At 46.8% G+C, this 12,819-nt stretch overlaps 1 protein-coding gene across 2 annotated transcripts in view; it reads right to left on the bottom strand.

Annotated features, from left to right (window-relative positions):
* The window catches only part of ASIC2 (acid sensing ion channel subunit 2), a 1,151,120-nt gene extending 1,142,571 nt beyond the window's left edge, over window positions 1–8,549 (bottom strand). Inside the window, exon 1 of one of the 2 annotated variants that reach the window (XM_017890960.1) lies at window positions 7,721–8,549. In XM_017890960.1, coding sequence (XP_017746449.1) covers window positions 7,721–8,275 — 555 coding nt within the window. In that variant the 5' untranslated portion in view covers window positions 8,276–8,549. The remainder of the gene's footprint in view (window positions 1–7,720) is intronic. The other variant, XM_017890961.1, reaches the window with a different exon arrangement.
* Between the last annotated feature and the right edge of the window lie 4,270 nt (window positions 8,550–12,819).

Below are 12,819 nucleotides of genomic sequence, written 5' to 3'. Positions count from 1 at the left end.
GCTTACAGCTTAAAGTTCTAAACTGGAAGATCCCAAATGGAGGCTGGCATCATGGAAAACTTGCTTGGCACGACAAAGGTTGCCCCTCCAAGGGCATGTCAAATGTTCACAAGACTTCAGAGCATCCTAAGGAATAAGAGAAATCATCTGTTTTGCATTTGTTGCAATTTAGGCCATTTTGACGTAGCACCTAGAGACTTTACAGATAGGAGAGAGTCAGGGTCTACATCTGTGTGCTGAGGCTTGCAGTGTGGATGGTCTTGCAAGAAGAACCAGAGTTGACTCGAACTTGGGCCTCATCACAGAGCAGGGTTGGGCCTGTCAGGATGTGTGACTTTGTGTAAAGGAACACATCTCTGGTGCATCTCAGCAAACATTCAAGATATAGTAGGACCAAGATGGCATCAGATAAACAAACAGCCATACTATCAATAAAGTGCCATCAAAGGAGAGTAACTGGTGTTCAGTTTTGAGCCTAAAAGGAAGGAATCTTCTAATGACCTCAAGACTCCCCAGGGGACTCAAGAAAAGAGTAAGCTAATATTGACTGGATGTGTACTGTGGAGCAGACAAGACACCAGATGCACAAAAAGTGAGATCCCAGGCCTAGTAATACACACACATGCACACATTGCATCGCTGAATAGGAGTACTCCCAAAATGCTAAAATAATACATGTCATTATATCTGGGAAGTGATTAACGGCAATTTTTCCTTCCTTCCTTCCTTCCTTCCTTCCTTCCTTCCTTCCTTCCTTCCTTCCTTCCTTTCCTCTTTCTTTCTCTCTCTCTCTCTCTCTCTCTCTCTCTCTTTCTTCCTTTCTTTCGAGACAGGGTCTCACTCTGTTGCCCAGGCAGGAGTGCAATGGTATGATCATGGCTCACTGCAGTTTCGACCTTCCAGTTTTAAGCTAACCTCCCACCTCAGCCACCTAGTAACTGGGACTACAGGCATGTGCCACCACTCCTGGCTAGTTTTTGTATTTTTTGTAGAGACTGAGTTTCACCGGATTGCCCAGGTTTCTCCTTTCTTTATTATTTCCCAAACTTCCCAAATTTCCTCCAATGAGCATGGATTACTTCTATAATCAGAAAGTGTATTATTAAACAATAACAATAATGGGACAAGTCATCCCAGTGCAGGTGGAATCCTGGCTACCCATGATGCAAAAAGAAGCTGGAAAACAACAATTTCACCATATATCAGCTAGAGTTATCTTACATTAAAAAAAAAACTTCAAACCTACTTTACCCAAACTCTGAAGAAACAGTTTGACAGCTATGTGCTAAGCAATTCTAGGTGCTGAGAATACAAGGATAAGTGAAGACATCAGGCCTTATGAGGAGGGGAGAAAAAAGAAATATGCGATTTATAGAAAGTGTCACTGGTTAATAATGCAATATTACCTCACACTTGTTAGAACAGCTGTTGTCAAAAATACAAAAAAAAAAAAAAAAAAAAACATTGGAAAGGATATGGAGAAAGGTGAGTCCTTGCACACTGTGGGTAGGAATGGAAATTAGCACAGCCCCTATGGAAAACAGTATGGAGGTTCCTCAAAAAATTAAAAATAGAAGTACCATATGATCCAGCAATCCCACTACTGGGTATATATCCAAAGGAAATGAAATCAGTATCACAGAGATTCTGCCCTCCCATGTTTATTGCAGCACTAGTCACAAAAACCAATATATGGAATCAACCTAAGTTCCATTGATAGGTGAATAAAGATTTGTAATGTGTATACACAATGGAATACTACTCAGCCTTTAAAAACGAAGAAAATCCTGCATTTGTGACAACATAGATGAACCTGGAGGACATTACACAAAGTGAAATAAGTCAGGCACAGAAAGACAAATACTGCGTGATCTCACTTATATGTGGAATCTAAAAAGGTCAAACTCATAGAAACAGAGAGCAGAATGGCGATTACTGGGAAGTGGGGAGTGGTGGGTTGGATAGGTGAGATATGGATTAAAGGACATAAAATTTCAGTTTGACAAGAGAGACAAGCCCAGGAAATCTATTGTACATCATAATGTATACAGTTAATAACAATATATTGAAAATTGCTAATGGGGCAAATTTTAAGTGTTCTTACCCTCCCCCCAAGAAAATAGTAAGTATGTGAGGTAATACATGTGTTAAATAGTTTGATTTAGCCACTCCACAATGTGTACATACATCAAAGCAGTGTTGTACATTATAAATATATGTACCTTTTACTAATAAACTTTTTAAAATTAAAAATTATCAGTGGTTAAAAAACTAGGGTATTAAATCATTTCTAAGGTCATTTTTAGCCCAAGCACTTCATGATTCTAATGCAAGAAAAAGAGTAATGACTGTTCTAACAGAGAAATAAACCAAAATGCTGTTTAGAAGACAGACGAGAAAGAGAGTAATTTAGATTATGGGAATGGTAAGGGGATGGGCAATGGTTTCCTGAAGAAGGCTACAGTGATGGTAAAGCTGGATTTTGAGGGATGACTAGGATTTAGATAAATAGACATGGAGAAAGAGGTATAAAAAGTAAAGAGGGTCAGGTGCGGTGGCTCACGCCTGTAATCCTAGCACTTTGGGAGGCCAAGGTGGGCGGATCACGAGGTCAGGAGTTCAAGACCAGGCTAGCCAATCTGGTGAAACCCTGTCTCTACCAAAAATACAAAAATTAGCTGGGCGTGGTGGCAGGTACCTGTAGTCCCAGCTACTCAGGAGGCTGAGGCAGGAGAATCACTTGAACCCAAGAGGCAGAGGTTGCAGTGAGCCAAGATCACACCACTGCATTCCAGCCTGGGCAACACAGTGAGACTCCATCTCAAGAGAAAAAAAAAAAAAAAGTAAAGGGGTAAAGTGGGAAAGGTCCATGAGCAAAGGGTTCTGGGTTTATTCCAGGAACAGCAAGTAACTATTCAATTAGCAAACCATGCCTGGGTCATGGTATTTCCTGTGGGCAGCCCCCTTATTTAGCATGACGTATGCAGAGTCTGGGTTTAACAAGACTACATTCTTGCAGTCAGCTATCACCTCATCTGGAGGGGGTGGGAAATGGGCTGGGAGTTCTACAATGGCAAGACTGTAGTCTATTTTTATCACACTGCACAATAGGTGCTCTATTTGATTGACAAAGGAATAACCATGCATGAAGCACTATGACACACTGCCGTAAAAGCTGTGCACAGGGTGCATAGGTCACCCATTCCCATGGGGGTGGGGAATGGCCCAGGACAAGCGAGCTTCCTAGAGTTGAGTTTGGGAGCATGAGATTCAATGTGGAAGCTAAGATGGTGGGTAAGGAGAGGACATTTAAGCAGCAGAATTAATATGAAGCGCACAGAGAAAAGTGAAAGCTTAACATATAATGAGAATTGAGAATACCAACACAGCAGTTGCCTGTGCTCCAAAGCAGTTGGTGAAGTTATAGTATGGAATAGTGAGCAAACCACTGGACTGAGAGGTGTATGAGCTCCTGTGGGGCACTAAGCAAAGCAAGAGGCCTATCCTGCTGTAGGCACCTGCCACATAGTAGGCCTTCACATACTTTATGTCACTGAGTCAGCATAATAGCTCCGAGTGATCGGTATTATTGTTCCTAATATACAGATGAGACAATTGAGGTTAAGAAACTTGTCCAAAAACATACAGCAAACTGGGGGCAGAGTTGGAATTCCAACTCAGATTTCTCCCTAAAAGTCATATTCTTCACCTACATGTTCATGGTATCATAATAATATTTTTTTTAAAAAAAGATATATGAACTATAGACCCATTGGCCTTCTGCGAGAATTCCAAAGATGTGATCTTCTAAACCTTCACCTCCACCATCTCTATAATATTAGGTGATGTCAGTTAACGAGATCTATACAGTGCCTCTAACAAGATCTCATAGTGGAGAGACCTTTCTTTCGTTAAGGAAAGAAAGAAATATATTTCCTAAGAATTCTCAAATTTAAAATACAAACACATACAACTATGAAAGTCGGTTAAGTGTGAAACTTAAGTGTCATTTGTATTTCTGTCCTTGGAGTCAGATGAACCCTAACATGATGAGCAGAGAAAAAACATAAAGCAGTCATGTCCTAGTCACAAGCTGTGGGGCCACCACCTGTCAGCAAGAGTTAACTATGGAACCCAACTGTGACCTCCATTCTAAGAAACCCCATCTCAGTCAGGTTGGACTTAAACCCACTGCTCCAAACAGAGAAAGCAGTAGCCTCCTCTCCCTCCCTGGTTTCATCTTTTATAGCATTACTCATCAGGTCTGACTCCTGCAAACAGGGCAGTTAGGCTGAACAACAATAGCCCGACTACTAATATGGAAACCAACCCCACCTTCCATCTTTGTAGCTGGCACAATGTACATATATATTGCCTCCCAACATCCCTGTGGGTTAGTAAGTCACGTTTTACTATCGCATGTTAGATGACCAAGTTGAGGCCTAGAGAGGATGCAAGATACAACCAGCAAATAAGAAAGACAATGTTGTAGCTGGGCTTCAAACCTATGTCTTTCTACTCTTAATCTTGAACTCACATTATCCAACATCACAGCCAGAGACACAATCCCTCCTCCTTCCTTCCACACTAGGTCAATGAGGTAACCTTCCTAAGTAGACAATCTGAAATCAAAGCCTTCTTCTGCTTTTCTAGGAAGGAAAAAACGTATGCTTTTCTGAAATCAGATTGTCCTAAGTGAGGGCTAAGAGTGTACTTGCATGAGCATGAAGCACACCTGTTTACATTGTAGTCAGCATCCCACACCTGGCTTCCCTGGGACTTTTACCCTCCGCAAACAGCCTTCTCTCACTCTGCTAGAATCATGGCTCATTCACTAATTAAAGGGTATTACGCACTTCATTGCACATCAGCTAAGAACTTGGAATAAGAAAACTTATGCTACAGCATTAGCACTGGAGATGCCACTAGGTATGCTTCATAGAAAAAGAAATACAGAGAAAAGCCATCCACTTGTGACATCCCTTCCCCCATATTTAACTTATCTAACAAGTCAGCCACCACACTTAGAGGAAGAAGTCACCTAGCATGGTACAACCCCAGATAGAGCCTCATAAACAAGCCAACTGGAGAGGGATGCGCAGAAGAGAAAAAGAATAAGAGAAGGCCGGTCAAGTGGCTTCTCCAACAGCCACCTGTCCAGGCTCTCTGCTCTCTTCTGGTGTGGCAGCTCAGTAAGAAGGATACTTATATCCCAGGCCAAAAAAAGACAGAGAGACAAGGATGAGTCAGGAGGAGTACTCCTCACTGAAAGGTCTTGAGGAAACTCAGCATCTTGTTCCCTCTAGTAAAGGTTCAGCATTGCTGCCCACTGCGCCCAGGCTGGGGGCAGAGACCAGCCTTCCTGCTGGAGCCTCCTTGGGCTGTCTTGGAGTAGATGCTTTTTCTGACACTCCCTGAACAACCTGAATAGCAGCACTCAGGCTCACCCCCTTTTCAATGATGGGGAAAGTCACACATAGAGGGTCAGCCCAAGGAATGGGCACTCAGATAGATTAGTCTTGAACTTGGTGAGGACAGCAGTTAATGACATGCCACTAACAGAGCAGTAAACCTTATCCATAGGCAATTTCACTATTTGGGAAACATTACAAAGAGGTCAAAAGCTCAGGCAAACTTTAAGGTCTGATCTCAAAGTCCTCTTGGGACCCCAGCAAGGCAAATGATGGTCCAAGTATAAAACAATAGCCTGGGGTCAAAAAACATTTACTTCTAAATGGAACTTAGACATGGATTCAGAAGAAGCCACCAGTTGGACATGCAGTCAGGAGGAAGCTAGAGAACTCAACCCAGAGTCTGCTACTTATTACAGTTTCTCTCTGTGTCACCCTCTGTGTTGTCTGTGTGTTCCATGTGTGTTCAGGCAGACAGAGGAACAGCTGAGTGCATTTCCAAGCTGCACGGTGCAGTGGTGAAGCTGAGCGTTGCCAGGCGCTAGAAAGAATGGGGTGGAATATAGTGATGGCTTCAGCCTCCAAGAATAAGGCATTTTCTCTATCTCTCCTCAAGCCACCTAAGACATCATTTGTGCATGACATGTTTTAGGATCCTGTTGGCTCCATTTAGAAGGGCTTCCAATATTTCTGGTCCCTTCCCCCAGCTCAGACTGGCTTCCTCTTTAGCATACACCACTGCCGATTTTGCTGTGCTCTTCCTCACAAGGCTTAAAAGGGATAATACAAAACAGCTCCTCCAAGAAACAGAGTTCTAGCACACAGACTGTGAGAGGCAATGCCCCCGGCACTCTGGGCTTTTTTAGAATCAGACATAGCCAACAGCAGTCACAGAGGCTGCAGGCAGAGACTGGTTATGGCATTAAAAGAACCTCAGAGCAAGAGGCTGGTGAATTCAAGAGGGGGTGGGGAATGGGTGCAGCACAGGAAAGGTAAGAAATGTCTTCATTAGGTAGAGGACCCTAGACAAGTGCTGGTGTCACAGGTCAGCCCTTTCCAGCTGCTACACCTGCTATTCCCAACTTGCAGTTGCATTTTGGTTCAATGTTCTGAGACTCAAAAGCTCTCGATCCTCACTGAGGCAGCTATGGGGGAAGCAGCCACGCTGGACTTCAGGAGGGTCCCAGGGCCCTTGATGCCCAGACTTGCCTGACAGCAAAGAGTAGTCAGCAGCTGCTGTCTGACCTGTTATGCCAAGTTATGCCTAGCAGCCCACTAACTGAGGAGAGAACCCTGGTAGCAATAGCTCTCCTCTCATCCTTTCCTCTCTGCCCCTCCAGTAAGCCCCATCCTGAACGTAAGCCACATCCCCCTCCGCTTTTCCTCTTTACTCAGCTCCACACTCCTCCTCCAGGCTTTCCATTCCCACAGCTGTTCGCCCCCTCCCTGCACCCCTCCTCCTGCATCCACGTCGTTAAGGGATTATACATAGAGAAAACCGAGCCTTTGAGTTTCAAGCCAAAGCTCCCAGACAAGGCAGCCGGGACTGGTTCACCCTCACAGGCATCACCCTGACCGCCTTGCACACGTGCCTCCGCCCAGACCCTCCTCTCTGCCCAAGCACTCTGAACATCTCTTTGCTTCAACCTGCCAACAGATCAGATGGAGCCCTGGGGTCCCCAGCCTCTCCTCTCCCCACATGGAGCTCAGATTTCACACAAGGAAAGGAAACAAGGAGACTTCCACACCTCTGCAGCATCACCTGCTCCAGCAAGCTCCCAAAGCCACTGGAGCCAGGCAGACTGCCTGGGCCCCACACCCCCTTCTCTGACGGCTTTAGCTCCAGCCCAGCCCACAGGATGCAGTGCCTGATGCCACTTCCGAGCAGACACACACACACACACACACACACACACACACACACACACACATATACACAGAATGCCACCTCGTCAATGACAAGCTGTTCCAATCACACAGCTCGGACACCAAGCGCACCGGACAACGGACAGCCCAGGCCTCCACCCTCTGACTGGGAGGAAGCCAACTCAGCACGTCTGGGGAAGTGATCCCCCACCGCAAGCCCTCCACTCACCCTCCATATTTGAACTGACAGCAGTGCTCTATCCTAGCCAGTAGTCTTCCCTGCAACTGGCTCCCACAACTCTGACCAACTACCCTCGTGGCCTTCGGGTGAGGCACTGCTCTCTCTCCTGTCCCAAAGCACAAGGAGACCCCAAACCAAGCAGGAGACCACCGGCGCACCACTTCTCCAGAGGACCAGAGTGAGCTGAAAACCAAGTACTCACTGTGGTGAAGTCTTGGTGGCCGCACTCCTGCCCTTTGAACTTGCAGTAGAGCATCATATCCTTCAGGTCATGGCCCACACGGTGCAGGAACTCCAGCATGCTGAACTGCTTGGGTTTGTAGTGCTTGAAGTTGGCCTTCTGACGCAGGGCTTCCAGCACAGAGGGGTCAGCCAGATGGGGGTCCGGGATCTGCAAGTTGACATCCAGCAGGGCCAGCAGCTCGCCTGCATGGTACAGGTCATTGGTGGTGAGCCTGGAGAACCGGAAGCCATTGAGGTTGCAGAGGGTCACAGCTGGGAAGACCAGGCTTTGAGCCACCACTTCATCTACCTTGGTGACGTGCTGGTAGGAGAAGTAGTAGGACACCCTCTCAGAGCTCTCCACCAGCAGCAGGCCCAGAGAGCCCACGAAGGCCACTGCCCAAAGCACACGCCGGATGGTCAGCGGCCCATACACGAAGATGTGGCGGATGCCATGGAGGGTGGAGGTGTTGGCGAAGATCTGGATGCTAGAAGGTTGCAAGCTGCCCTCGCTGGGGCTCTCCTTGAGGTCCATCGGGACCCTGTGCAGTTCTGCAACTGGCTTCAGGTTGATCGAATTTCAGAGAAGAGTTCCCAGTCCTCGGGCTCTGCTTAAACCTTGACGTTCAGGGGAGAGAACGCAAGGCAAGCATCGGGCCAGACGCTGTGAGTTTATCCTGAGAGCCCAGCCGCACGCTGACAGGGGTGAGTGTTTATATAAAACCCATTCAAACTCTAGCTCCTGATTTTTTCCAGGCGATAAGGAGGGCTGGTTTTATTTAGGGAGACACCAAGGTGATGTGGAAGAGATGTGGGTGGGAAGGGAGAGCTTAGCCAATGGAAATAAAGTCCTCCCCCCTACACACGCCACTAGAGACAAGATTAAAAGCGAGAGCGAGGGAGAAAATGCTTAAAACAAGTCGCTGAGCAGCTCGGAGCCTGTTAACCAGCGCATAATGCCCCATGTTAACCATCCTGGGGGATGTCAGGGCGGCCACGCTGATGCACTGCGGTCGGGCGCAGCGGCACAGCCTTCAGAGCTCCGCCGCTCGGTTCTTTTTCCCATGATGTTTTGGACTCCGGATGCCGTTTCTCGCCGCCGACCTCCATCCCTCCTCTCCTCCTCCTCCTCCTCCTCCAGGCCCCCTTTTGTAGGCAGAATTCCAAATGCCAGCGGCCGCTGCTAGCACCGGGGAGAGGAGGCAGCGCGCGGCACGGAGAGACGAGGACCGGTATCCGGAGACTGGGGACGGAAGAGAGGGGTGCAGACCGGGACCCATTGTCCCCCCGCCTCCCGGGAGAAAAGGGACAACCCCCAGGTCACAGAGCCTGCCTGCTTCTCCCGCCCCAGCTTCCTGTCCCTGCTAGGCTGCCTTGGGGGGAGGGGCAGGGCGGGGAGAAGGTCTGGTGGGGCTGGGGACTTTCTCCAAGTTTTCTTTTCGCCCTTTTGAAGGGAGCTAGTGGGGGCTTCTTCGAGGGTTGACATGACACCCCGCCCCCTGGGTGGCAGGAAGACAATGCTAAACTCCCAGGAGCCAGGTGTGAGGTTGGAGGCGGCATTCCTTTGCATCAATGTCGGGGATCCCAGGTGAGACCCAGCCTGGGATCTCCAGAGCGGAGAATGCTAAAATGCAGAAGGAAGGGGCGATCCAAACCCACAGTGCCTCTGATGCAGACAGCGAGGGGGCATTCTAGGGGAGCAGCCAGGAGCCCCTCCTGAGACAGAAAAGCCAGGTTGCCCCTGAAGCCTCAGAGGAAGAGCAACAAGTAGTCCCCTCCCCCGCCCCCACAGAGCTGTCGGGAGAGTCTGTATTTGAAAGAGAAAGACAACTGGGACTCCAGGTAGGACTGGCTGCATACCATTCCATTAGGGCAGTGCGTGTGTGTGTGTGTGTGTGTGTGTGTGTGTGTGTGTGTGTGTATTCTGATCCTGATTTGTCAGATGGAAGCACAGCTGGAACTATAGGTGGGAGCAAAGAATTAGTCTCCGCCGCCTACCTCTTTTTTCCTGAAACTCCACCGGCAGTCAGCTCCTGCTAGCAGATGTGTGTGGCTTGCCCTTTTGTCCCGTGCCAGAGCTCAAATGGCTAGAACCTACTGAATCAACCGTGCTAAATCCCCATCAGGAGGAAGAGAATAGAAAGTCTAAGTGGCCATCCCAAGCCACACTGCCAAGCTGAGGCAGAGCTACATGGAGTCATCTTGATGAGCCAAGTTCTCATCTTCAGGGCTTTCCAGGCTTAAATCATACTCCTTGGACGATGGCGGAGAAGAAGGCAGCTGAGGGCACGTCCCTCTAGGTTTAACTCTACTCTGAAATATGTTTTCATCCCATCTGGACCCCTGCTAAACTAGGTCCACTGACAATAACGTCCAGGTGCACTCTGAGGCATTAATCAGTGGTTTATTGATCCTGGAAGCTCAGAGAACAGAAGCGTCACAAGCAAGCACAAATGGCCAAGGCTGATAAACTTCACATATTTGTTAACCAAGAGGTCCTGGACTTCTAGGATAGGACACAGGTTTTTAAAGCAGGAGGATCAAAATTAACAAAGGTCTACCATGTGTCAGGACCTGTGTGAGGGTGTCATATCATCTTACTTATCCCTCTTAACTATCTTGACAGGTACATGTTCTTGTTATTATCCCTATTGTACAGGTGAGGAAGCTGGGGCCCACAAAATTTAAGTGCTGTGTCCAGGTTACAGTTAGTGGTGTCAGAGGTGGGACTTGAACTCAGGCATATTTGTCTCCAAAATGCAAGTTGTTAAAGCAGATCCGGAACACTTCTTCCCAAATTTAGGAAGGGAGCAATCCTTTCTATGCCTTATCCCTGAGTACACACACACACACACACACACACGTACGTCAGTTCCTCACTTGTATAAAACAGCTCTATGCCTTTTGTTCTACCACACTGCACCTCTGTTGTCCTTTTTTTTTTTTTTTTCCAGCTCCAGGCCCTCTCCTACAGGAAGACTTCCTGGATTAATCTGCTAATCTTCAGCTCATCCACCGGTTTAATAGGTATGTTGGCCTCTAACTCTGTACCAGGCACTGTATGGTTTTGGGGAAACAAAATTAAATACATGTCATTCCTTTGATAACTCAAGGATCAGCGGGGGAGGAGGCAGAGAGACAGGAATGCACACAAGTCCCTGCTCCACGGCGTGGACAGCAAGAGAAGCAACATGGCTCATGGGCTCCTGGTATTAGCGCTACCCAGCTGGAAATCCTGTTGCTCCATATTCCTTCATGTTCCTTCCACCTCCAGCCCTCTCCCAGGCTGTGTTCCACCCTCCTCCCCACCAGCCTAGATCTGTTTTCTCCACGAAGCCTCTTCTTTTCACAGGATCATATTTTCTCTCAGTTCATGTCCCAGACATGTTTTCTCGTGTGTGCAGAGATGGGTCTTGGGGTTGTTCTAATTGCTCCTTTCCCATTTAGACTCTGACTGCTTACCTCTACCCTTCCACATTTGTTTGTTTTGAGGATTACAAACATAACATGGTGCCTTTGACCTTGGGGGAAGTGACTAAACTTCTCTGAACTTGTATCCCCACCTCCAAAATAATGGAGCTTAGAATGCCTGCCTCATAGAACTTTTGTGCAAATGAAATGAGGTCTGGATTATAAAGTGTCTGGTACAATTTAGACACTTAACAATTGACACTTTCTCCCGATGACTATGAAGAGAACATTCTTTTTTGATGTTGGTGCTCTCTTACAGGTGATTGGAGAACGATTGATATCTCTAGTAGACGTCATTTGCCCAGAGCAGTGTTTACCTGTTAGTGTCACCATCCCTTCCCAGAGACCAGGGTCAAATACACTCCTCATGCTGTTCTGCTTCCTGTGCATGGCCTTAAGGTCTTCTCAAAGTCTTCTGAAGCAGCTCTTGACTAAAGCTTTCCAAGAGGGTAAGTAAATTTAGGGTGGCAGGAACTAGAAGAGAATAGCCCTAATGGTGGATTTCACAGCCAGGCACTTGGCTCTGTGCTTAACATTTGGCGGACGTTATCAGTAACTCTGAGAGGAGGGTACTGCCAAGCCCATTTTACAGATGAGAAAGCTGAGTACAGAGAAAACAGCTAACTTGCCCAAGGTCCCTCAGCTGAGGGAGAGGGCTCAGCTGAGGCAGAGGGCTTAAATGTCAAATCCAGGTACGTCTGAGTCTGAAGGGTGTGGTCCACAAACTCAATAGAAATGCTTCAACAAGACCTCAATGGCACAAACCATCATGGCAATGGTCTCGAACAGGAACTGAATTATAGAATATTCTTTAAGAAATACTGCTATAATATTTTCTAGCATATGTAGCAATTCAATTTGATGGCTAATAAAATGTTTCTACATATCTCTTCTTAAAAACCCTCTTTAATTGACAATACTCATTTGCAATTAGCAGTATGGTTTACATAAAGGCATCAGATATTCTATGATTCTTAAAAATGCTCTTGTGTTATTCAGTTGGTTAAATATTCCCCTCTTCAATCAGGTCTACAATACCTATTTGCTTGGCACTAGTGGTAACAGAGATTGGTTTTAGAGTGGGTCAATTTGGCCCAGATTTTTAAGCATTGACCTAATTGTGTATAATTACGGTCTTTTTGGTGAAGTGTATGACAAAACATTAAGGAACTTTTCAGACAAACTCATTTGCAAATCAGGCAATTTAACCCCCTACTAGACCACATGCCCATATTTCTGCTGTGGCAAATTTATTCGTTTATGAATAAATAAATGAAGTCAGGAATTAATTTACTTTCTATGACCCTGAGATTTCTACTCTGAGATGCAAGGAGAGGGACCCTCTTCTAACCCTGGGGAACCTAAGGCCAGTCCTGAGCCTGGTTTCTGGGGAGGGTCAAAAGCTCAGGGTACAGCCTCCTTCCTCTGCAAAGAATAACAGGCAGGAGAGTTAAGGAAACTGAGATCTACAATCAGCTCAGCTCGAATGCTAATTTGCTACGTAACATGTGCTAGGTACATGCCACTGCCACCACCCCCTAACTGGGGGGGGGGAACATTCTGTTCTAGTAAACAGATGACATTATAATTTGAAACTCCGTGACCTCG

This window comes from Rhinopithecus bieti, unplaced genomic scaffold (genome assembly GCF_001698545.2).
Source record: "Rhinopithecus bieti isolate Rb0 unplaced genomic scaffold, ASM169854v2 scaffold_19652, whole genome shotgun sequence".
Taxonomy (NCBI): Eukaryota; Metazoa; Chordata; class Mammalia; order Primates; family Cercopithecidae; genus Rhinopithecus; species Rhinopithecus bieti.
Note: the sequence above shows the minus strand (reverse complement) of the source record. Positions and strands in the feature narration are given on the sequence as shown.